Below are 26,706 nucleotides of genomic sequence, written 5' to 3'. Positions count from 1 at the left end.
CTAGAGCATTGTATAGACCGCTTCAGGTGGCCACTGCTGAGCTGAAGGCGCTTCAGGCTTCTAAGATTTCTTATCAGTTGCTCCAGACTAGACACTATTATTTCAATGCTTCCAACAAGTCTTTGCGTCTTTTGGCTTATAAGTGGAAGTCCTGTCACTCGTAATACTATCCAGTCCCTCACAGACTATGCTATAGAGTTGCATACATCTGAGGAATCTAAACATCATATTCTCTCTTGGTTCTTTGGTGACCTGTTTCAGGCGGAGAGCCTGGGTGCAGATCTTCAGTGCTCCTTTCTACGCGAGGCCACTCTCCCCGGGGTCTTGGAGTTGGACCGTGAGAGATTGGAGGCCCCAATATCCCCAGAGGAAGTCTTACGGGTTGTTAAAGGTCTGGCAACGAATAAAGCATCAGGCCCAGATGGGTTTTCGGTGGCCTTCTATAAGGACTTCACCACCTTCCTAATCACTCTATTCAATGGTTTTCTTTAATGGGGCGTGGTTACCCCATCCATCGGTGAATCCACATTATCGCTATTACTGAAAACGGGGGAATGGCGCATCTTTGTGCATCTCTTACAGACCCATAGCAGTGCTCAACTACGATGCCAGGATCTATTCTAGGGTGCTGGCAGACAGGCTGATCTCTGTCCTACCGTCCTTAATCCACATTGATCAAATCGGCTTTATTCTGGGTCGATAGACCCGTGATAATATCCGTAGAGCAGTGGACGTTATTGATTGGGCACATAACCGCAACACCCCTGGCGGTGTTGTCGGTCGACGCCGAGAAGGCCTTTGATAGAGTTCACTGTTCATAAGCCAGGAAGGTGTTGCACAGCTTTGGACCAAATTTAGCGAAGTGGTTTTTTACGAATTATGTACGCCCTACAACTTGGTTCAAATTGAATGGGTCCCTTTCTGACCCGGTTCTCCTGTCCAGAGGCACCCGTCAAGGTTGCCTCTTGTTGCTTCTTGTTTTTGCACTAATTATAGGGCCTTTGGCTCTGTAGATTAGGTCCAGTGCTCTTATAAAGGTTGTGCGGATCGGCCTGACTCACCATAAGCTAGCCCTCTTCGCAGGTAACCTGTTGTTTTTTATGCACAACCCTGCTACGTCACTACCACATATAGTTTCTGCCCTGGAATTGCTTTGCCAGGTCTCCGGGTTTAAAATAAACGACTCCAAATCGTAGATTGTGAATATAACGGAGTCGGAGCGGGTGGTTGAGGACCTGAAGTTCTATTTAACTTTCAATTGAACCAGGATTCGTGGAATTACTTGGGGATCCATCTTGCTAGGTCCCACTCACTTTTGTTTTCTAGTACTATCCCTGCCCTTTGCAGACAACTCAAGGATGATCTGGCGCGTTGGGCCCCCCAAGAGATTTTATGGCTGGGTAAGATCACATCTGTAAAGATGTCCCTTTTGCCTAAGCTGCTCTACATGAAGCAGACCCTGCCTCTTATCTTTCCAAAGAAGACCCTGCGAGATTTACAGGCTCAAGTTCTGTAGTTTATTTGGGCTAGGAAGACTCCCCAGGTATCTCGGCAGACTATGTTGGCTGCTAAGAGCAATGGTGGGTTGGGGGTTCCTGACCTAGGAAGTTACTTGTATGCTACTAAGCTTTCCCCTTTTCTGAACTCGAGAGCCCTTGGTATTCAAAAGCATTGGGTAGAGATTGAGAGGGAGGGCTAGGGGGCACCATTACACTAGTGGTGTTGGATTCCCCATGCACACAGATGTTGCCCTATATGTACGTTACCAGCCACTAAGGCATCTGTGATGGTTTGGGATGGAGCTAATAGACAGTATAATATCTTTAAGACACCTTCCCTGCTTACCCTGGTTCTCCGGAACCCGGCCTTTCCACTGGGTCTTGCACTCATGGCCTTTTTGCACTGGGCGATCGGTGGTCTGTGGAGGATTGGCCAATTATTTGCTGGTGGGCGGGCACAGTCATTCCATGAATACCAACAGTCCTTTCTTCTTTCAGAAGTGGCTAAATACAGTGGTCGAATTTCAGAGGTGGCTAAATACAGTGGTTGAAGTGGCCGGGAGCAGTCGGGAGCGGTGCTCCTCTACTTCTTTTAATTAAGTTTTGCCGTTCCTATACTTTTATTTTAAAAAGAAAATGTTCCGGAATGGTTTCATTTTAAAATAAAAGTGTAGGAAGAAGTTGAAACTTGCACTTTCAGTGCACTGCACAGGACGTTCCCTTAAATAGCAGGGGTTTTTATTGTGCATGGGAGAGGGTTTGGCGATGGGGTCTGTGGGGAGCGGGTGCAGGCCAGTAGGGAACATAGTTCCACTACCTCTTTTCGTACACTTCGACCACTGGTTAAATATACTTATTTGCAGTTGCAACATTGGCTTGCGTCCTCCAAAATGGCAATTGGGGGGAGGAAGAACACCACTAAGTTTGAGGGTCTTTTTGTGAGAAAACCCTGTAAGGAAGACAATGGTATCAACTGTATGACAGACACAAGTGACCAGAGTTCAAGGGTGTTTATTGAACTTTCACAAGGGTGTGATAAACCCTGAGTGCCTATCTAAACCTAAATCTACAGATGGGAGCAAGCTACAACCATCAATTAATAATAATGCAGTCCTAGTGCAGTCTTGTCAAAATAAAAGGGCTTATACTAAAAATTTGTTTAGTGATATTGCCATTCCTTACTGCTAATTTACAAATAGTGTGAGGTAGTGTTCACGAAAGAAAGAAGTGTTCACAAAATGATACGTCAGGATGTTCGAGCCGTTGGCCTCCCTTCCCCCATGTTTTTAGCACAGGGAAAGGCGGTTCACCTGAGCAAAGCACACACTCTGGCTTCTATGGCACGAGAATACAGTTCCATTAACAGCATCAGGACCTTCTGTGTACAAGTCTCTTTACTTCTTAAAAGTCTCTTGATTCAGAGGGCCTGATGTACAAAAACAAAATACAAAGTTCTTTTCTTCTTACAAGTATCCAATTTGGGTGATTCACCCTGTATCCCCCTCAGCCGGGCTCCAATCCCTTTTCTGTCAGGATCGTTACTGTGGATCCCCATTCTTCTGGGCTCAGATCCCCTTTTAACAATGTTCAGAGAATGTTCTTTCTCAGGGGATTCACTGTTCACCCCGGATCCCCTTCAGCTCGGCTCAGATCCTTCCTCTTATCCAATTAATCTCCCTCAGCCAAACTCGGACCAATTGCAGTTCACATTAAACTATCAAAGACTTTCGAATGTGCACAGGGTTTAGCTTGAGCCGCTGCAGGACCACTTCTATCTATCTATCTATCTATCTATCTATCTATCTATCTATCTATCTATCTATCTATCTATCTATCTATCTATCTATCTATCTATCTATCTATCTATCTACCTATCTATCTATCTATCTATCTATCTATCTATCTATCTATCTATCTATCTATCTATCTATCTATCTATCTAGTTCTTCTATTGCGCTACTCGCCCATAGGCCTCAGGACGCTCACAAGACAGACATACAAAGAACAAAGAAATGAGATCAGCTAGTTGTTTTTATCATGGAGGAAGGAAACAGAGCCTACAAGGGTTTACCCTTTTCCAATATCAAACTGGAAGGTCTTAAGATGTTTCTTAAATTGTGCTGTCGATATACAGCCTTTGAGTTCTAGGGGTAGGGCATTCCAAAGAGCAGTTGCCCATTCATTAAAGCTTGTACTACCTAATTTGTTTAGTGATAAACGAGGCTGCAAGAGTCGGGTGTGATTATTGGAGCGTAGGATGCACACAGGCATAGTTTTCTGAACTCTGTAAGATATAAAGGTGCTTCATCATTAAAACATTTAAACACCATCAAGGAACCCTTAAACTGTATTCTGTGGTGAACAGTAAGCCATTGCAACTGAGATCTATGTCCAAATCCACAAACAGCTCGTACTGCTCCATCATTCTGGAGCACTTGCCGCTTCTTTAAGTTGGTTTAAGAAGTACCAACCAATAAGCTGTTAAAGTAGTCCAATTTCGTATTAATAATTGCTGCTGCAATTAATGCTCTATTTGCCTCAGATAAGTAGGTTTGAATCTGCCACAAAAGATTAATGTAATAAGAACATGAGGACTTAAGATGGGATACCTGTTTCTTGAATGATAGATGCAGATCAATCAAAGAAGACCCCTAGTGTCTTAACTGATTCAGAAACATGAATAACATTTCCTGTGATCAAGAAATGTTTATATTGTTGACCAAGATTTTTCAGCTTCTGCTGGGTGCCTAAAATAAGTAGCTCAGTCTTTGAGTTATTCAGGGCCAGAGAGTTTGCAGCCATGCATGACTGTATTGCCCGAAAAATCTCATTTACTCTTCTCAGGTCAGTATTGTATGACCCTGTTAATTTGATCACCACCTGAGTATCGTCTGCATAATTTGCAAATTGAACCCCCAGAGTGGCAAGAAGATCACATGGTGGCTTGGCGTAGATATTAAAAAATAATGGTGACAAGCAGGTCCTCTGAGACACACCACAAGTAAGAAACATTCTAGATGATTGCGCATTTCCCTTAGCCACATTAGCAATTCTGGGACCTAAGAAAGATTTAAACCACTTGGCCGCAGTAGGTGCACAGCCTCCCACCTTGATCAGTCTGTCTGCCAGCAGATTGTGATCAACTAAATCAAAAGCGGCGGGCAGATCCAATAATAGGAGTAGAGCCATGCCACCTCTATCAATTATTTCAGCAATGTTGGATTTCAAATCTAAGAGTGCAATTTCGGTCCTGTGATTCACACAGAAACCAGATTGTCTCGAATCAAGGATATCTTGTTGTTCTACATATTATTGATATTGATAGCAGGCTATTTTATCCAATATTTATTTATGTAAAAGGGACATTAGTAATAGGCCTGTAATTTCCTGGGTCAGCTGGATCCAACTTATCCTTCTTCAAGACAGGTGTGATCCAGGCCTCTCTAATATTTTCCCGGACAAGTGCTTCCTGAAAGGTGCGATTTACAAATCTGGTGACCCCTGGAACAAGGATCGTAATAGAGTCCTTAAAAAGGGAGGCAGGAAAGATATCACCCTTAAATGAAGTTGGTTTCATCTTAGATACAATGTCAGTAACCTTTCTTTCTGAGACCTCGTCAAAGACAAATGAAGGTTGCTCTATACAGAGGGGGTCAGGGCAGAGTATCGCCTCCTCTAGAGTCTTTGCCAACCTGATCTGAGCTTTAATACCTTGCTGGTGGTGAAGGATTTTCTGGGTGAACCCATCGTGTATGCGCTGACACCAAGCGTCATCAATGACGATAGGTGATTCGGCCACGGTTCCACTTACCTCTTTTAGTACTAAAAACAATTCTTTAGATCTCGATGTCGCCATCATTATTCTTTCATTAAAATTAGTTTATTTAGATTTAAAAACTGTGGCTTTAAAAAGCCTGGCTGCAAGCTTATAACTATACACAGAGGTACTGGATGGAGGTTTCCGCCATTTACGCATTACTTTCCGTTTAGCTGTCCTAGCATCAAGAACATCTGAAGAAAACCACTGATTAGATTTCATCGATATTTTCTGATTTACAAGCCTCACGGGAGCTAATCTATCTGATTAGTTGCTGATCTAAAATCGTGTATGAAATCGGCCAGCGAGATATTATCTTCCAAAGACATAGTAATGAGGCCCCTAAGGGCTTAAAAGCCTCCTGTGTAAACCTCAGACAGTCCCTAGTAAGAGCCGATATTTTGCCCAACTGGAGGTTTACGTTTGAAGGTAGATATACCTCCAAAGAGAGGGAATGATGGTCGGACCAGATACAGTTCTTTATCAGAATTTCGGTTACTTTCTGATTTTTTGATAGGTTCCAGTCCAGAGTATTTCCACCTTTATGGGTTGAGGATTTAACATGCTGGTCAAAACCTATGGACTGAAGAATTTGAATCAATGATAGAACATTGTGATCGTTAGGATTGTTTGCCCATAGGTTAAAATCACCCATCACCAGAAAGGCTGTTCATTGTTTAGAACAGCTACCCAGGATGGGCAATAGTTGTTCTTCGAACAGTGCTGTCACCATGAGAGGTCTATATAGTAATAGTTTAATAAGAGTACTTGTCCACTCTGTCTACGGTATCTTTCTTGGCCTCCGAAAGTTCAGTCACTCCTTTGGTTTCCAATTATATTCGCGTCGCTCATCACATATGTCACAGACACTGTCCTCTTTGGATATCTTCATGCAATGTTGCCGCTTGCAACCTTGGTTCAAACACAAGCTGGTTTGTTATCAGTCTCTCCGACTCACTGGCTGTGCTGTCTTTACTCACGCTGCTTTGTTCGCTCCTCCCTTCCTTGGTTATTGATGTGAAAGAGCCCCGGGTTCCTCCGATGCACAGTTTAGGTTTGTTCAGCTTTAGGTCCTGGTCTTAGGTTTATTACTATCCAAGGTTCACAAAAGTAGCGGTCTGAAAAGGTCAAGGGCACTTTCCTCATTGCAACCCTCTCTGGTCTCGCCGTCTTTCTCCTCGTATTTCTCAATCTTGTAACTGCTGTTTCCTCGTCTGCTTTGCCTTGCTCAGAGTGTGCATTCGTGCTCCGCCTTTTATCCGTGTGGGGAAGTGTGATGGAAGTCAGGTGTTTGTTATGATCAGTAATTGCCTGACCTTGCCTGACCATTGTATTGGGGCATGTCAGGTATACGGCTGTGGTGTTAGTCCGTTGTCGCTCACGGTGAGCTGCCCGTGAGAAAGTGTTTGTGGAAAGGGGGGAGAGTTGAGTTCCTAAGTGCCCCACCTGGTAGGATGGGGAAAAGGTGTTACAGGGAAGGGGATACCGCGTCTCACCTTCATGTGTCCCACTTCCACTCCCTGAAGACCCCCCCATCCAGGTGATCCTTCCACTCTGGTCTACCCCCAGGAGCTGGATCCAAAAGCGATGGCCGTGTCCTGGCCACCTGGATGACAGATCCCCGAGGACTAGCGGGTGAGACACCTTTAGGTTTCTCACACACCCCTGCCTGAAAAATAAACACTCTGTAGCGGATCCTTAGTAATAAACGCTTTAGACCCCCTCATGCTTATATGGACCAGTGGACAGCAGATATAGGGGGGGATATTGATGATTTCACGTGGTTTAATATTTGGTCTAGAGCCTCTAAGTCCACCTGTTGCATTCAGTTGAAAGAAAACAGTTCTAAGCTTCTCACCCGTTGTACCTTACTCCAGAACGCCTTCACCACATGCATCCTACCACTACATCTTCCTGCTGGCGATGGGCACTTTCATTCATGTTTGGTGCTCATGTCATTTTCTGCAGCACTATTGGACGGAAATACTATCCCACATTAAGACCATTGCAGCAGTGGATTTGCCCATGAACCCTTTAACTGCCTTGTTGGGGAATTCGGTTCCAGACGGGGTGTATCGGCTTTCTAGTAAAGGTGCCCAGCTGGCTTCATACCTTTTGGTGGCAGCTTGGATTATCCTGGCGCATGACTGGAAGGGAAACGTTTCGCCCGATATTAGTGAGTGGTGGGGTAGGGTCTGGTTCTCTTTGGCTTTGGATAAATTGATGCTGCTAACAACAGGGATGTGTCTTCCTATCTTATGACCTGCCGTCCATTTATCAAATTTGTGGAAAGTAATGATTTTCCGTTGATCCATCATAAACCCCATAGCATGGCTGCCTTCACGATGGTTTAGGCTTTTTGGGCCCACAGGGATGTTCCATTGGTGTACCGCTCCTTTTATCTCATTTGCTTTGCACCTTTGTTCCATGTCCCCAGCTGTAGGCAGCTGCTACCCATGTACCCTAATGGTGTTGTTCCCCTCTGCAAAGAAGTCCATTCCCCCATGGTTGTGTTTTTGTTTTGTTTTATTCCCGCATGCTTGATTTGTTCAGTCTATGCACCTTTGATCAGTCTCTGCACCTGTAACCTCAGTTGCATTCTGTATGATTTCTTATTGTATGTGCTAGTTGCTTCTTGTAAGGTATGTTGCTGTTGTGTTTTGTTTTGCTTTTATCAAAATCAATAAAATGTAATTGGAAAAAGAAAAAACATATGGCACACTTCGTTCCGTGTCAATCATATCATTTACTTACGTTTCCTTTTGGTAGTATTGTCGGTATGCCCCAGTGTGCCGTCTTCCATTAGTCAGACTCACCGGTGAACCTGCAGTGGCCTGTCAGCATCCCACTTGCTCCTTTCGGGTTTGCTGCCTCTGCCTTGTTGTTCCCATCTTCCTTGCAGCTCCCGCTTGTCTGCTACGCGTCTCCCTGGGCTCCATTAGCGTGGAGGCTGGTCTCCGGTCAGGGTCGGACTGGGACAAGAAATAGGCCCGGTCACCCAAAAAAAAGTGACCAACCCCTTGCCTCAAAAAAGTGGCCCACACCTTGCCTCACGACCCTTGAACTCTGATGACATCACCAGAAGTGATGTCATTTGACCCCACCCCAAAGTGACATCCCGGGAAGCGATGAAACACAACCTTTCACCCCTTGACAAAACAGGAAGTGGCATCAAATACCATTGTTCCTAAGTACACTAAATTGCTGTGAATCCAAGCAGACGTCCAAGGCCAAATGATATGTTATTGTATAGCACTTATGCTTAAGCTCTTTTTTTATAGAAAAAATATGCATACAATATAATCCAACCTGTGTTGGTACTCATTTATCGACCTAAGAAGGATGAAAGTTTTTTTTAAAAAAAAGAAACATTTTAAAAATAGAAAAAAATATCTTCACATTTTCTTTTTTCAAACCGGCCCAGGCATGGGCAGAAACCGGCCCCCACTCTCAAGGGACGATTTCGGCCTGGCCATGGGCCAAAAGGCCGAGGGGCCAATCCGACCATGTCTCCGGTGTAGAAGCTGTCATTCCTGCTCTGGCGTTCCCGCGGGTTACCAAACTCCTCGCTTACACCTGGCACTCACTCGGTCAACACGAGCAGACAGGAGTTCTCCAGGCAGGCTCTACTCGTCAGCTGATTTCCCTGTTTAAATGTCCTGCTTGCCAATATGCTCTCCTAACACCTAGTGCGCAGCGTGTGTTTCCGGCCTTTTGTAATCTTCAATACTCTCCTCTTGTGGCACTATTGCCAGCATTAGAAAAAGGAAAGTCAGTTTGTGATAACTAATAGGTAGACTTGGAGGAAGTGTCTTCAGTGGTTTTAGATAGTAAGTTTGGTAACCTATGTACTGAGTTGGAAAAAGAATTTCCAGTAGTTTTAAATGGCAAATTAGGTTTTGCATAACTCGGTGGAGATGGTCGAGTTCCAGGGGAGTAATCCTCACTACTCCCTGCCTCCTCCTCATCTTAGTGGCTGACATATTCTCCCTAGTGGGAGTTTGGAGATTAGACATACCAACCATACACTGAGGTGGGAAATGGGGGTAACAGCATGTCATTAAGGCATGGGCAAACTGGGGAAGCACCCTTAAAAGAAAAGGAGGCTATGTGAGTTCCTCCACTGATGCCATCAGGTTTCCCTGAGAGTTACCTCCCCCCAGGTGTTCCTCATATAGCCACCCCCAGGGTCAGGATCAGGCTGCCGTCCCCATGCCACATAAGTGGGGGTACCCCCAGTAAAAGAAGTGATGACATCCTTGGACTCATCACAGTAGAAAGGCAGGCTGTGAAGGCAGTATAGGATGAAGAAGTGGGCAGGTACGAGTAGGGACAGACTTTTCCATCAAAAAAGGTCTACAGATAAGGAGCATTACAGCCACTTTTATTCCCTAAAATAATAAAATGCTCCAAATGAAGAATACAGGGAGTAAACATAGGATCTGGCCTAATCCCCAGGGTCACTTTGCTGCATTTTTTTTACTCTGTTTTATTTTAGGGGTTAGGCTCCACATACTCCACTCCCACATGCCCCACCCCTTCAACTCCCCCACTAGGCTAAACAAAATCTATATATTGTACACTAAATTGTCATTCTAAAAGAAAAGCACAAAATGCTGTTAAATGGGTGGTTTACCAAATTCAATAAAATGGCTGCGGCCAAGTGGGTGAGTCCCATAAAAATGCTCTCAACAAAATATAGGACACAGACACATAGGAGCCTGTCCCCTATGTTTCACCCACACAGCTTTATGGATATGTTTATCAGAGGTATACATCGTACCACAACAGAAAGTCTTAGAGCCTCATCACAAGTTTGCCGGTATACTGGCAGTAAATCTGCCAGAATACCGCCGAATGGAATTACCTCTACCGCTGCATGGTCCGGCGGATTTTCGCCACATTACAATTGGTGCTAGGGGTTGTAAGTCCCCTTTTTCTAGAGTCGATAACACTCTACAGGGATTTCAGCAGAATTTACGGCCGGCATTGATTCTGTCAATTTTGCCAATTTTTGGGCAGTAAGGTGGCAGATTTACCTTCAGCATTTTGCTGTAAGAAAAATCCTCAAATCCTCTGCCTCACCGCCAAAATTACAGTATGGTGGTGCGGTAAGCGATGCCGTACTTGTAATGAGTCGCCTAGTATTATTTATCCATGATCTGAAGAGGTAATAATGTATCTTTTAATGTTCATGAATTACTAGATGCAAAGAAATAAGTATTACAAAAACATTTCTACCGAAATCTAGGGCAGAATTGGTACTTTAGCCGGATAAAGGTCTCTGTGGGCCAACGTAGAGTCTCTGCCCATCTCCACAATCCAGCCATTCGCACATATCCATGCACTGCATACACCCATTCATTAATAAACAGAGCTATTATGGAGGACAGAGAACTGAAAATTCCTTGGCTCCATATTGTGCTGTAGGTAAGTGAAAGAGTAAAATCTAAACTGCCCGTTCAATGGTACAGATGTCTCCTGCCTTAAGTGTGGGGGTGGGGGTTGGTGGGTGGGAGTGGCAATCGGATAAGAATCTAGGCCCCTGTCTCATGTTGCTGGTGTCAACATTAAGAGCTCATTTCTGTTTCACAGTTACAACATTTTTATTTGTTCACAAAATACTCAATTTAGAATAGGACTTAACATTTCTACTCCCTGAAAAATTCACTTTACTCCTGAGTTAAAAAATTATGTAGTAACGCACTTCCACTTCAAAACCTTTCTGGGGCACTGCCATCAAACAACACCAGGTTTCCGGAGGCCTCTGGAGAGCGATTTCCTGGGTGATGATAAAAGAAGGCAGACGACTCCCCATGGAACCGGGAGAGGGCCGGTGGAGAAAGCCACCCTCCTTGCATACAACTGGAAGGACTGAGACTCCTCTTTGAGAGACTGGTGTAAAATACCTTTAGCTTGACACTGTGCAGAGTCTTGAGCAGGGGAGGGTTAGGGAGGACAGGCCTACAGGGAACTCTGGGAAATTATTATTATTATTATTATTATTATGGTATTTATTGAGCGCTGAGCTATCTTCGAGAAGAAATGAGTGCTTCACAGAGGTGTACAACAATACAGATACACAACAGAGCACTTTGCAGAGGTAACAACTTAACGCATGTACAGCAGGGGTAGGATACAGAGGGGCACAGAGGCGGAGTATAGCTGTACAGGGTTGTGGGGAGGAGAGGGGCAGACGCGTCTAGCTTGTCAGGTGGCGGGGGGCAATGTGATGGCCTAGGGGTTGAAGAGGTGGGTCTTTAGTTCTTTTCTGAATTTTAGGAGCGTGGGGGCGAGTCTGATGCTGACAGGCAGGAGGTTCCATAGTCTTGGGGCGTAGGCAGAGAAGGCTTGTTTTCTTGTCTTTATCCTTTTTGCAGCAGTGGATTTCATCTCTGCACGTGTCTTGGCTTCTGGTGGTGTGCTGTCCACTGGAGATCCTGAGTTTCTCTGCGAGGAAGCTTGGTGACTTGAGGGTGACTGCCTTATAGATGATGCAGCAAGCCTTGAAGATGATTCCGCAGGAGGGAGAGCTGATACCAAGCTGTCTGAGTTTTCTTAGCTATGTGTATCTTGAAGGAGAGGTGTTTGTTGATGTGGAACCCGAGGGACTTGGCGCAGGAGGCAAGCTTGAATGTGAAGCCCTCAGGGTTCAGGGTTGATAGCGAGTGTTGGGAGGCGTGGGGGCGTTGGTGGGCCCCACGCTGTCATGCACTCATGCACGCCGCACTCACACAAGGAGACACGCCGGAGATGTGTTGCCGGCTGGTCCCCGGCGCGAACTGCCGGCGGGCCGTATTTATTTTCTACAGCGCATGCGTGAGCCTCGTTCCCGCTCACGCATGTGCACAGTGGCGTATTACTACGCAACATCGAGGTCTGTATTTGTGGGTGTTCGGTGTTGTTGGTGAGGAGTAGGAGTTCGGTCTTGGAGGGGTTGAGCTTCAAGTATGCACCGAATACCCAAGACCGGATCAGTGAGAAGCAGGTTTTTTTGAGCCTTTGAATGTCCTTTATGTAGTTGATCTTGAGGTATATCTGTGTGTCGTCTGCGTATTGGTGGATGTGGACGTTGTGTATGGCTAGGAGGGCTTGCAGCGGCTCCATGTATAGATTGAAGATCACTGGGAAGAGGATGGAACCTTGCAGAACTCCACAGGTGACGGGTATCATTGGCGATCTAGAGGAATCCATCTGAACAAACTGCTGTCCATTGGCGAGGCATGACTTGAATCAGCGAAAGACAAAGTTGCTGATTCCAATGCTCCGATGTAGGGTGTCCGTGAGCGCCTGGTGGTCTACTTTGGCATTAAACCCACTTGGTAGTAGTCTGTACCACACAGATTCACTTGGTAGCTGTGGCTGAGCAGTCAGACTTCCCTCAAGAAGAGTTAGGCACTATACAGAGTATTCACAATAGGTCAAAAAGAACACAGTAGAACAAGTAAACACTGACCAGAGCTTGGTGTAAAAGAGATATAATTATTTATTTAAAACAACATCTAGAAAAACACACAGGCACTAATAGTAAGCAATTCAAAAACACGGTCACTAAAAGATATACACTCCCTCAAAAGAATATTAGACAATTCTTTAGTAAAGCCCCACTTATTTTCAGACAGCGGTGAGCGCTTAACGCAGATGGCACTTTAATAATTCGTTTAAAAAGGGAGAGAAAAGCAGAGTATAAATTGAAACAGATCCCAACACTTTTTTTAAGAACACGACAAGAGAGGAAGGCAAAGTAAAACCGTGAGTTTAGAGTTCAGTAGGCCGGATCCACTTTAAGAGGATCAAAACGAAATGTGTCCAAGGTCACACGGTTGCAGTGCACAAGAGTCTTGCAAAGGTTCAAAAAGAGCTGGACCAAAAGAAAGGGACCAGTTAGAGGGTGAAGGCTGCCAGCCCAGTCCAGAAGGTTAAGGGGTTATTATTACTCTTTAGAAAGGGAGGCCTGGCAGACACGGTACCTTAAAGTGGTGAGAATACTCCAGCGGGGGCAGTTGTTCCTGGCAGCGGATGCAAGTCGGAGCTTCGTCCGGGGGAAGAGAGGATCTCGTCGGGGAGGAAGACAGGAGTCCGTTGCACTGCCAGGGAAGAAAACCAGCCGCGGAGTTCTCAGGTAAAAGGAGCGGTCCTTTTATTCGCGGTCCAGTGGTAAGTGGCTATCCGGTTGCCGGGGTGCTTGGCACGGGCAATTCGACCACAAGCCGGTCTGGGGTGCGAAGAGAAGAAGGTAAACTGGTTGTGCCCACCAGTCAGGGGAAGAAGCCTCTCCAGCCGGGAGATCTTCTCTGTCGTTGGGAAGTGGTGTCGTCGTGGTAGGTCGGCTCAGCTTCTCCCTCGTTGGATTCTCAGGTCCTGTGGCGACTTCTGAAGTTCCAGTCCCCAAAGCCCTGCTTTTATGCAGCACACCCCCATTCACTCAGCCTAGCTGTCAATCAAACATGCTAAGTGGTGAGCCGGCCGGCTCACCACTTGGGCCAATCACACAAGAGTGCGACTAGTCCAGGGTGCCTAAACCCCCTCCCACACCCCCTGTGGTACCCAGACAGAGTGGCACCACTTTTGGAGGCTTCTGTGGAGAAGCCCGCCAAAAAGAGGAACAAAGGGCTCGACTTGGGTTGGAGTCACAGAAGAGAACACAAACGCCATTTTAGAATCGAGTCCTGGCAAAAAATACCAACCGGCGAATTAATATTAAATAAGTAAACCGGCGGTATGTTCGAGGCTATGAGAATTAAATAATTAAAGTTGGTAGCCTCGAACAATGGGAAAATCCCATAGGGATATATTCGCGGTCGAATATAAAAAGTAGTATCCACTGCCACCAGCCAAAACTCGATCAGGGGGACGGAGACGTGCCCCCTCGACTAACAGACCCCAGGGCAATCGAATTGCCCTGACCAGTACATCCACAATATGATGGTTTGTACTGGTTTCTGTTAATAATTTGGGACTAGTAAAGCCAATGGTGACTTTACATGCCCTGGGAGACAGTAGTCAGTCCCAGGGTATGGAGTCTATGGTGGGGTGTCACTATGACACCCCTGTGTTACTGCACGGAGGGTGCTGTGTAACACACATAGTAAAAACACATGAGACCCTATGGAGTAAAGGACCCCATAGCCCATAAAACATATTAACAGTCAAAGGAACACCATAAATCATGTCCAAGAGTGGGAGAAAAAGAGTCTCACTCTTGATAGGAGAAAAAAACAAACTCCCGAAATCCAGCAAAGCTGCTGGGGGACTTACTAGTTTAGGAAATTCAGCCTAAAGAGAGAATTCTCCCTAACAACTGTGTCTAAAACTGCCGAGAGGTCGAATAGACCTGGTTCTACCTGACCTCTCGGCCGCTTTTTATAAAGTATACCGGCAGTGGTGGCCATTGTCAAGGATGTTGAGAGCCTCGTCGACCACCTGTATGGTTGCCCTCTGCATGCTGCGTCTAGGTCTGATCTCGGATTGGTGGTTTGGAGAAGATTTTTGGAATTGATGTGTTGCTGTAGTTGCGCTGCTACGGCTTTCTCGATGATCTTACCTAGGAAGGGAAGATGGGTGATGGGGCAATAGTTACCTAGGTTGTTGGGATTCAGAGTAGGTTTCTTTAGTAGAGGAGGATTTGTCCTCTCTTTAGGGTCGATCGGAAGGTGTCTTGAGTTAGGGAGCTGTTGATGATCTCCGTATAGGGAAGGAAAGCTTCTGCAGTGAGGGTTTTGAGGAAGGATGCTGGGAGGATATTGTCTATATACGATGTGGCTTTGAGGGCGGGCATGGGTTCTACCAGGTCCTCTATAGAGAGTGTCTTGAATGTTGTCCAGGGTATGGAGATTTCACGAGAAGGGACGTGAGGTGGGTCTGTGGATGTAGAGGTGTCTATGTGCTGGCGAAACCAGCTGATTTTGTCGATGAGGAAGGTGTTGATGGTGGCGGATTTTTCAATGGAGTGTGGTATGGCAGGGTCGGGTAGCGGGTTGATGCAGTGCTTGACCTCTTTGAAGAGGGCTGTGCTTTTTTTGTTGGCTTCTGTTATGGTGTTCTGATAGTAGGACATCCATTTTTAATCCCTAAAAAATCATTTTACACCCAACGTTTAAGAAATAGGGAGTAAAATGCTCCCAATTCTGTATCTATCTGGGGCACTGGTCACACTATAAATTTGGTCCAGTTGTACACAGAGCTCCTGCGCCTTTTCCTTCTCATGCCTTCCTGAGAATCTTATCTATCCCTCTCCCTCATCCCCAACAATCTACCCCACTTTGCTTCTCACTACCACTACAGAATGTTCTATCATACCAATGAACTATGACAGGAGACACTTTATCAATGCAAGATAACATAACATAGCATCTGCCCTTTAGAAAACCACAGAGAACCTGCCTCTAGAGATTCAGACCATGTCTTGCTGATGTTCGTATGGGCTAGGTCCACTGGCAAATTTGCTTGGTGCCAATAAGCCTCATTAGTGGCAAAAGAGCCCTCTTCAGATATGGGCTAACCAGGCTACCGAACATTGACTCTTGGCGAAGAAGAAATGTTGGTCTGTGTGTATGTGTAGAATTTAGTTGGCAAGGAGTCTCTTCATTCCTGGCTAGCAGCTTGCAACTTGGACCCATTGACCCTGAAGTAACAGAATAATATAAATTCTGATCATAATATACGTGAAAACATAGTGAAATGAGAAATAGAGCTTGGTATTAATTATTTTATTTTAATTGTAGACCTAGCTCAAGAGCCGGGGATCTCTGTACAGTGCAAATGGATACACAAGGCTGAGGGTTGGAAGGGGACACAGGTACAGCTCTGAAGTTTCAAAGATGTGGTACTATTAAAAATCTGTTCTGGGTCTTCATGCCAATATTAGAATGCCAGCGGCGGCATTCTCGTTTACTATTCCTATTCACGGCGGGGGCATATACATTATGGGTGGGCTGGAGGAGTAAAAAGATTAGACCTTCAGCATCAACCCAGACAGAATGGGCTATCCAAGAGGGGAGGGGGGACTTAGTCATTGCAAAATGAAAATGGCAAATATTTGTGTTTTGTGTTATGTAATTAGCCAATACAAATGCAAATAATTATATAAATAAAGTAAAGCGATAACACTTGAGGTGTGAATATTTGTTTCCAAATGTTATCTGAAAAGAATGGTGCTGGCTAAAGTTTCCTACAAGACAAATGATATCCCCAGCCTCTCCCATTGTCATCCTTTGTGTGTGACTGTATGATGCTTAAAGGGGAAAGCCTAGAATATTAATTTGCTGGAGGACAATTGTTAGCTAGGTATATGGAATCTTGTTTGGCTGTCCTCTGTCCTGAGCACGTTTTTCCCTTTTATTTCATTTTTCCAGTAAAATTACTTGTTCGGATTAGTGTATGTTAATTAACAAAAATATTTTTAAAAAACAGGCAAATGATGGGTGGGGACCTGTCCGTAGTCTAGAACAAGCTCCAAGAACGACTGGTTCAACTAATGTTATTTTTCTTTTAATTGAAAGAAACTCTTGGAACCATGCACACCTCTCACTCGCCCAACGTTGTCATCCACATACACCAGGCATGGAGGATCAGTGAGAGAAACACAACTCCAGAACGCATGCACTCAACAAATTCTTGTAGGCTTGCCCAGAAAGGGAATACCGAGTGTCTCATGGCCTTTATGTCCCGAAAAATATGCAGACCTGCACTATCTCTTTAGCTCAGGTTACACTCACCCTTGCCTTAGGTGTGTAGCAACACCCCTGGTAGAAGGATGGTTGGGGTCTACAGTATCTGAGATATCTTAGAAGGTGGTCCTAGCGGGTTGACTGATCATGCAATGCACTGTTTTCTTTATGGAATATTGTGTCTTCTTTAATGCCCTGGTTGTTGTACAAACGGATGGAATGCTATCGAAGGGGCAGTCAAACAAATTGTATCCTTTGACGACCTACAAAAGCCAGATATGGCAATAAACCCTTACCTGTAAGAATGTTTGCAAGTAAAGGTCTGGTTTCACTTATCCACGCTTGGATAGAATTCCTGATATGAAGCCTCCTTGGTTTATTCCAGCCTTAGTGCCTATCAGTAAAGTTGTGGTAGAAGCACTAGATGTTCTAATCTAATAGAACCCTTCTAAGGGAAGGGTTCTAATCAGTCACATTTCCACACTAGTATGCCCAACCAAGAGTTCACGTAGCCTATCCTAGGCCGATAACTGGATGGTTAGAGAAGACTTTCAGCTCTCCTCTTTCTAGAGGTCCTGACTCTTATATTTTTAGTGAACAACAACCACAGGTTTTTTTTGTTTTTTAAAACAATTTTCATTAATTTTATTTCAACAAACAACACAAACCAAACTTGCAGTGCATATAATAAAATTTTGAATTTACATCACTCCATCCATGTCCACTGCTTCTCCCGTTCCCTCCCCCCCGTTCGAGCCTAGTCTCCCTCATATTCTATTTCTTCGTCTTGCAGTAGGGATTCCTCTCCTGTGATCTCTGCTGGGTCCCGATCACTGGACCTGTCTTGCGTGGGCCCAAATAACGTGGCTATTAGTTGTTTCCAGGCCATCAGGGTTTCAGCCTCCTTCTCCCCTACAGATTTACTAGCTTCCTGCCATACTGCAGTTTCAGCTTCTGCCCATTTCTGAAGGTCTTTCCACCATACCTCTATTCTTGGTCTATGGCATGCCTTCCATCCCATAGCGATTCTACGCTTTGCAAGTATGTATGCCAGGTCTTTTAGTTTACTTACATGCTTGAGTTTACGTGGTCTTGGAAACCCTCCTATCGGGCATGCCCATGCTGTTTCCACCACTAACTTAATCCCTTTTTCTTCCAGCCTATGTGCTACTTCTCTCCAGAATCTCTCAATTAATGGACATGTCCAGAACATGTGCACCATTCCGACGTTTTCTTTGTCACATTTGGGGCATGATTGTCCTGTATTTTTAAATTTGGCTATCTTTTGGGGTGTCATATAGGTCCTGTGGGTTATATGTAATTGTATCTGTTGTAGCCTTGCATTCCTTGACACTTTCTTATGGTACCCTTGTGCTCGCTCCCACATCCCATCACTCATTGGGGCACCCACTTCCTCCTCCCAGTCCTGTCTCAGTTGTACCGCTTACTCCTCACTTTGGTCATCATCAATTTATATATCCTGGATATCTCGTGTCCACCTTCCGCTATGTCATATATCGTATCTATGGTGGCGTTCGGTCGATCTTCTAGTACTACTTCGGACCATGTCTCTTTGATTTGCCGCATCACTCTATGATATGTAATATATTGTCCCGTATGTAACCCCGTTTCCTCCTTCAATATCTCAAAGTCTTTTATCCTCCCCTCCTGCCATATGTCTCCCATGGTGTGCAGTCATAATGTCGACATCAATAATGTCGACAGTCAAAATGTCGACAAATTAATGTCGAAAAACAATAATGTCGACAAACAAAAATGTCGACATTATTCGATATTTTTTCGACATTAATTTAGTGTATGCATAAATAAATAAATAAATATATATATGATGTGTTGAGTATGAGGGGTGGTTGGGGGGGTGTGGGGGGGTGGCAGGGGGGTGTTGGGTGAGGGGGGGTTGGGGGGGGGACCCCCCCATAGTAAATACAATTTTTATTTATTTAATTATTGAATAAATAAATAAATAAATAATTGGTATGTGTTGAGTATGAGGGGTGAAAGGGTGGTTGGGGGGGTGTGGGGGGGCGGCAGGGGGGTGTTGGGTGAGGGGGGGTTGGGGGGGGGACCCCCCCATAGTAAATACAATTTTTATTTATTTAATTATTAAATAAATAAATAAATAAATAAATAAATAATTGGTATGTGTTGAGTATGAGGGGTGAAAGGGTGGTTGGGGGGTGTGGGGGGGGGGGTGGCAGGGGGGTGTTGGGTGAGGTGTTGATAGTTTTAAGGGTTTATAGTCATAATGTCAAAAAAAAAAATGTCGACATTTTTTTTTCGACATTATGACTTTTTACATTAAAAGTATAGAATGTCGACATTATTATTTTCGACATTATTTTTTCGACATTTTTGTCTGTCGACATTTTTTTGTCGACATTATGACTATAAACCGTCTCCCATTGTTGCTATCCCCACCGATTCCCATTGCTTCCTGATCATCATCCTTAGTTGCTTTTCTTTCCCCGACAGTGCGACTAGTGGCACTGGGGGGGAACACGGGATGGGTTCTCCATTACCTGACAGGCCCTACGCCATATCTCCCACCCTAGTATCATCATCTTTGGGCGCCCTTCCATATCCGATCCGGGCAGCCACATCATTTCTTTCAAGAAAAATGGGGCACAGTCCAGTCGAAACAGCCTGGATTCTGAGGTTGGCTCTTCTGAGAGCCATTTTGCTACATATTGCAGCTGGCTTGCTATTTAGTAGATTACATAGTTCGGCAATTTTATACCCCCTCTCTCGTGGAAGTTTTGTAGCTTCCAAAGGGCAACTCTGTTCCTGGTCCCCTGCCAAAGGAATTCCCTGCATATGCCATGTATCCTAGCAAAGAATCGCTTTGGTATCAGGTATGGGATGTTCCCAAAATAATGCATTAGTCTTGGAAGAACCACCATTTTCAGCATTGCCCCCCCACCCATCATCGCAAAGGGGAGCTTTACCCAGAACTTCATACTATTTTCTATACTCTTGATCGCTTTCTCAGTGTTATGTTGGTGCTCTGCCTCCACCGTATGATAGATGTCTATCCCAGAATATCGAAATGTGTTGACCTCCCATGGTATCTGTAAAACAGGTAATTGATCTAACAGGATCCCTTTGTATCTGCCCAGAGGAAATATACAAGATTTCTTAGGATTCACTGCTATGCCAGACAGCCCTGCAAATCGCTCCATCACTTCCAAGACATATTGGAGGTTTTCTTCAGGGTAAAGTAGATACAACAGTATATCGTCTGCATACAAGGAGACTAAGTGCGGTTCTCCTTTTATGGTGATGCCTATCATGTGATACTGCTGCCTCAGGTATATCGCCTGGGGTTCTAGGGCTAAGATGTACAGTATAGGGGACCAAAGGCATCCCTGTCTAGTACCTCTACTGAGTTGCCACCTCTCTGATATTACTGCTCCTGTTTTAACCCTGGCTAGCGGCGTGCTATATAATAGTTTGGCCCATTTGAGATACCCAGGTCCTATTCCATAATTGGTCAGGGACGCAATCAGCCAGGGCCATTTGACAGAGTCAAAGGCCTTTATTGCATCCAGCGATACAATTTCCATTTCGCCCGCGTCCCCATTCGCGTGTTCAATGACTCAGTGGAGTCGTCTGAGGTTGTTGGATATATTCCTATTAGGGATATAACCGGTCTGGTCTGTATTAATTTATTAATAATCCTCTTAATTCTGTTTGCCAGAACCGCTGTTAGCATTTTGCTATCCTGATTCAGCATTGACAGCGGTCTATATGAGCCGCAATCATTACCAGGTTTATTGGGTTTAGGCAGCTGTATGATGATCGCCTCTCTAAGGGACTCTGGTAGCCTTCCCACTTCGTATGCCTCATTTATCATCGCTAAAAGTGGGGGGAGCACCTAATTTCTATACATTTTATAAAATTCACTAGGGAGTCCATCGGCCCCCAGAGTCTTGCTGGTGGGTAGTTGCACCACTACCTCCTCTAATTCCTCTAGAGTAATCGGAGCATCTAGCTCCTCTCACACCTCTGCGCTAATTTACGGCAACCCTATGTCCTCCAGTGTTTCTCTTATTTTCCTGCAATCGCTTCTCTTTTTGTCTCCGTACAGGAGTCAGTAATAGTCTACAAATTCCTGATTAACGCCTTCTTGGGTGTCCACTATGCGCCCATCTTCTTTCGTTATTGTTCTGATTGTGGATCTCGGGGTCTCACTTTTATATAACCATGCCAGGGCCCTGCCGGGTTTATCCCCCCCTACATGCTGCCCCCTCTATGTACTTTTTGTAGTTGAGGTTACACAATCGATCCCAATACCCAGCACAATTCTGTTGCAGCCTGAGTCTTGCTTCATTATCTTCCTTGGTATTACCTCCCCTTCTTAACGCTGTTTCTAATTCGTTTTCTGCGTCTTGCAGTTCGGCTAATATCCCTCCTTGTAGGCCAACAACAACCACAGGTTATGGAAGGATAGTCCAAAGCAGAAAGAGCCTCATGATGGTTGTGCTGGTGAATCTGATGGAGCCGACCATGTGAGTGGTCCACTGGATGTTAAACATGGCCGCCAAGTAAAAACATGACGGTCACAATTACAAGGGATCCATATGGATTCCTCCTGCTTTTTTCAGGTGTAAAAAAGGCCAATGATGCTACTAACATCCCAAAAATGTTTCACGTATTGCTCTAATTTTTTGTGGCTCATCTTATTCATGATTTTAGAATTGTATCTAATAGTATTGTATGGCAAACATTTTTTTGATGGTTCTAACACCTGGCGATTTGCTGTGTTGTGTTTTCTTGTAGAATAATTCCTGGGGAAAGTGTGAATAATTGCTTCAGGCTTAAATGTTTTAACACTATTTTAATGTTTTGATGTTGTATTTTGAAATTTCTTATTTTGATGTGATGAAATAGCTTTTTTCTTTTTAAATGTGTGTAATTTGTTTTTTTGTTTTATGTCTGTTTGTGAAAAGTTCAATTGTTGAACTAACCACAAAAAACATTTTTTAAAAAGGGCAAAATCTGATGCTGGCGGAATTGCCATTGGTTTCCCTGTATGGAGCAGGACAACGGATTTCCTGAGCTGGGTCCTGTTTTATGTAGTGCAACCAGATCCAAAAATGTTCTGGAGTCAAAACATTCAGAGAACTTATCACTGCACGTTTCCTGAAGCAGGATCAGGTGCACACCCTGTGTTGTGATTAAACCTCTCAGGTCCCAATTCCAGGAGGAAGCAAAGCATCTAGGCAGAGAGACAGTTTACACCTGGAATACACTGGGGATTTACTAGCCATTGTGGCTATTGAGGGATACTTACTGAATGTGTTGACATCCGAAATAATTATGCATACCTGGCCATTAAAAGCTCAGCAACAGTACACCGGGTGTATTGCTATGCACTGGAATGCAGACAAGTTTAATCGGAATCCTGATGGATGGTAGTGCCCTATCTGTCTGCCCAGGAGTTTGCCAATTGCTCCATGTGAAGTGTGAACCTGATCTGTAGCTGAAATATCCTGATACCTATTTCTTCTCTCTTCTTTTCATCCTTCTGCAGCCTGTAGTGTCTGAAGATGGCAGATGAAGGAAAGTTCCAGTTTGCCATAGATCGGGGTGGCACCTTCACTGATGTGTTTTCCCGATGCCCAAGTGGCAAAGTAAGAGTGATGAAACTGCTGTCGGAGGATCCAGCAAATTACAAGGATGCCCCCACGGAGGGTATAAGGCGCATCTTAGAGGAGGTATGTGTTTGGGACGGATTTGCAGATTTGTGTTTTTCATTGAACCATTTGTGTCTTTTGTGTCTTTGTGTAGGCATTATGTGGTCATTTAGAAGCAGGTTCTCTAAGAAAATGACGAAGGACAGGCATAGTACCCTGGTGGCATGGCTTAACACGAACAAGGCCTCTGACTCGTGCTCCGAGCAGGGTCATGCCTCATCCAGGACCGGCCGGTACATCGAGCGGTCTTCTGAGTCCTTTGAGGGCACCTCAACTGTGGGGGCCCAAGATATGGCCAAGATCTGCAAGCCCGAGTGCACCAGGTTCGCCGCTGAAGCAAGTCTCAAAGTGAATAGGGCGCATTCTGCATCACCTTCTAGCTCCATTGCCAGCATACCATCAAGCTCCTCTTCAAAGAGGAATTCATCTATCCCGACTAAGTTAAGCTACGCGAGAAATACGAGAAGCTGTAGACAGAGGAGAAGAAGGCTGCGCAGCCCAAGCAGACTCAACCGACACAGGCAAATACCTTGTCGGCGACTCTGTCGACGGCTACTACTCCCGCAGCAGCTATGGGCACTGATCCTACGAGGGTAGCTCCCACGGCGCAGAAAGCGTCCTTGCACCCAAGGCACGACACCACCGCAGAGACTTTGGCAAAGTCTGCTGGCACAGCAGAAGGAGTGAAACCGGCCCAGGACCAAGTTCAAAGCCCTCAGGGAGGAAAAAATCAGGGGCGAGGAAGCCCCGTTACACCCTCCCAGGTTGTCGTCCAAACTATGGAGGTCTCATCCGTGGACGACGAAGATCAGGAGTCATTGCATATGGTCCACGAGGACGACGAGTATGAGGGCGGCGGCAAGGGCGCAATGCCTAGTTTTCCTGTTCTACCTTCTCAGCCGAGGGACATTTCCTTGGATATTGTATCGACTCTATCGACTACACACCTTGGTGTCAGAGATCTGGATGAGAATGCCTCCGGCGCCGGTCCCCAATCAGCCTCTGCCGAAGAAGAGGAAGCGTCATCTGACGCCCCCATATCAACCTCCTCCACCACGTCGGGCCCCAACTCCTCCAGCAGACCCAGAAACGGGTACAGGAACAGATATGGCCACAACAACGGATGATGACGAAGACATAGTCGAGCAGGATGGTGAATCGCCACATTTGGAAGCCCCACACAGGGTGTCCCCACCGAATGAGGTGGGTTTGTTCAACTCCATGATCGTCGGGGCCTCCGAGCTATTCCAGCTGGTGCCAAAGGCGTGAGGCCAAGAGGAAGACGATCATGGCGGTGCCTTTTCTGGATGAAATTCGGGATGAGGGACTGGCCCTCATGAAGAACCCTTGCACAGCTCCAGCCAAGCGGGATAGGCTGGAGAAGAAATATAGGGTGCTGGACTCCACACCAAGGTGCCTGAGGTTGCAACCATCGCCGGACACGGTGGTGTCGGCGGCCATGAGGAATCAGCCGGCTAACCGGTCATCATCGTCTTCGGTCCCTCCGGACAGCGAGGAGAAATGCATGGGAAGAAGGTGATTTACACCGCAAGCTAAGACCGATCCTGGATTTCCTCCCCGATGATAAAAAGATGGAAGCCCTTGCTCTCTTCCAGGAAGGGGAGGAGGCGTGAGATCACATCATCACAGTGGCAGTGGACGTCGACGACACAGGGCTCCGGCAAATGGGGAACAGTGGTGCCTTCATCGACAGGGATGGATGAAAGCTACTAATTTCCATCAGGAGGTCCAAGCGAAGGTGCTGGACATGCCCTTCTACAGGAAAAACCTGTTTGGAAAGGCTGTCGACGAGTCGATCCATGCAATTAAGACGGATACGGAGACGGCCGGTTCCCTCAGCAACCTCCAGCAGCACTGCTGTTCTTCTTTTCGCTCCTCCAGGGGAAAATCATGCAGGTCTTCAAAAGGGTTCTCCACGTCGTACAGACAGCCTTCCCGATCTCCGATGCAAGAAGCCTACAGGAGCCGCCCCCAGTCCTACAGTAGCGGAGGACAGTGTCTCTGTGGCCCGCAAGGCAGGACGCCGGCGCCTAAGCAAGCCTGAACCGGCCAGGACATGTGGCCCCCACACGTGCACCGCGGTGGTAGGCCAGCTGACGCGGTTCGTCAGCGAGTCAAGAAAGATCACCACCGAAAGATTGGTTCTGGACGTTCTCGCACAAGGACACACTTTGGAGTTCCAACGCAGGTGTCCGCGGATGCCTCTGGTTCTCTGTCAGGAGCAGAACATCCCGTAGCTTCTGGAAGAGGTATGAGCCAATGGACTCCATGGGGATGGGGACCATGGAAACACCGGTTCCGTCTATGACAGAGGTGGTGTTTCCATGTGCGCCTGCAGGACTCTGAATCAGCCGGTCCGGAAACAACAGTGGCAGCGGTTTTATCGCCACCGTTCTTTCCAGACCGGCAGGGTCGTAATGAGGCCCAATGTGTCTCTACGGTAGTTGTCTCCTCCCATGTGATCCTTCCTCATAGATATATTCCCATGGTCAGGATCAAGTAGTGGCTGCCGTCCCCTGGCCACATGGGAGGAGGGTACCGCCACAGAATCTGTGATAACTCCATTGGATTCATCACAGTGTGTACACATACATTTCGGCAGTGGAGAGATGAAGTCTGAATGTCCCTACACCGGGTACATAGTCCAACAGATTAAAGATCAAACCACCAAACCAATCTTGCGCAATACAACCTTGGTTCATATTTCAACCAAGGACTTAGAGGTGAATGGCTCCATAACCCTGGTACTTAGATTGGGCATTCCCGTACATATACAGTAGAAGGTCTATGTCTTTGCCAGTATCCCTTTTCATTGAATGTCCCAATCAATCAAAAAAGCCTCCATATTTCGTGTCATTGAATGTCCCAATCAATCAAAAAGGCCACTTTATTTCGTTTCACTGAGCAAAGGTCAAGTCCAGCTGTATTTTCTGACTCCTCCTTATGGTATAATGTACATGTAGAGGATCTTGAACTATGGTTGCTGTGTTGTAAATTGTGTTGGTGTTTGTCTCCAGGAGTGTGGAACTCACTTCCCTAGGGATCGTCCGATCAACACATCAAGGATTGAGTGGATCCGAATGGGAACAACAGTGGCGACAAATGCCTTGCTGGAGCGGAAGGGAGAGAGAATCGCCTTGGTCATCACTAAGGGATTCAAGGACCTTCTGCACATTGGCAACCAGTCACGACCTAAGATCTTTGACCTGGTAAGTGCATCCCACCAAAAACGGTGACCTGGTTTGACCATGCCCTATAGTCAGTGTCTCGAGCGGCCTTGCTGGGGATATTGCCAGTGTCTGAGTCACCGGCTGGGAATGGCTTAGAACTGCAGACTGTACTGATTATTGTTATGTTAGTTATTATGCAGATCGCTACATGTACCTCCCAAGTTAACTCTTAAAGTTATGTTAATGTTTAACTGTTTATATAACACACCTCACAATCTAGGAGAAATGTGAGGGGGCAAAGGAGCCAGAATATACTATGTCGGTACGGGTAAAAAGGACAGAAAGCAAGAAGGGTAAAGGTCCACAGAGAAAGAGAAGTAAAGGGAGAGCAGAGTGGGAAGAAGCGACAAGTTCACTATAATTTGGGCTACAGCGGGGGAAATAAGATGTACAACTAGATTCTCATGAACATTCTACTGCAGTTGGTTTCACAATGTGGGTGCACTGACAGAGCATCTTTTGTCTCCCATGCCGGTGTACCAGAGCAGAGGACCTTGAGCAGAAGCAGGTGGGCAGATTGATGGTTTCTGGATGGATGGTCTGGATGGTCTGCCAGAGCCCTGTGCAAAATGCAGAACAGCAGGGGGCTCAGTTCTGTTGTTCGGCTAGCAACAGAACTGAGCCACCTGCTGTCATTTAAAATGTGTTTAAGCGCTGTGCAGGCACTGGCCCGAGAGTGGGAGGGGGGGGCAGGTTAAAGCCCTAGGTGGGTATTGGGCCGGTCCTAGCACCGCCGGGCTTGACCAGCTCTAG

The 26,706-nt window shown here is 45.8% G+C and overlaps 1 protein-coding gene across 4 annotated transcripts in view; it reads left to right on the top strand.

The window, feature by feature from the left end:
* Positions 1–26,706, top strand: part of OPLAH (5-oxoprolinase, ATP-hydrolysing) — a 664,980-nt gene that overhangs the window by 133,948 nt on the left and 504,326 nt on the right. For all 4 annotated transcript variants that reach the window (XM_069621803.1, XM_069621805.1, XM_069621802.1 and 1 more), the window contains 2 exons: positions 22,540–22,723; positions 25,741–25,932. In XM_069621803.1, coding sequence (XP_069477904.1) covers positions 22,556–22,723; positions 25,741–25,932 — 360 coding nt within the window. In that variant the 5' untranslated portion in view covers positions 22,540–22,555. The remainder of the gene's footprint in view (positions 1–22,539; positions 22,724–25,740; positions 25,933–26,706) is intronic.

This window comes from Ambystoma mexicanum, chromosome 5q (assembly GCF_040938575.1).
Source record: "Ambystoma mexicanum isolate Mex_15411 chromosome 5q, UKY_AmexF1_1, whole genome shotgun sequence".
NCBI lineage: Eukaryota > Metazoa > Chordata > Amphibia > Caudata > Ambystomatidae > Ambystoma > Ambystoma mexicanum.
The sequence above is the reverse complement of the archived record's forward strand: the minus strand, read 5'-3'. Positions and strand labels throughout refer to the sequence as shown.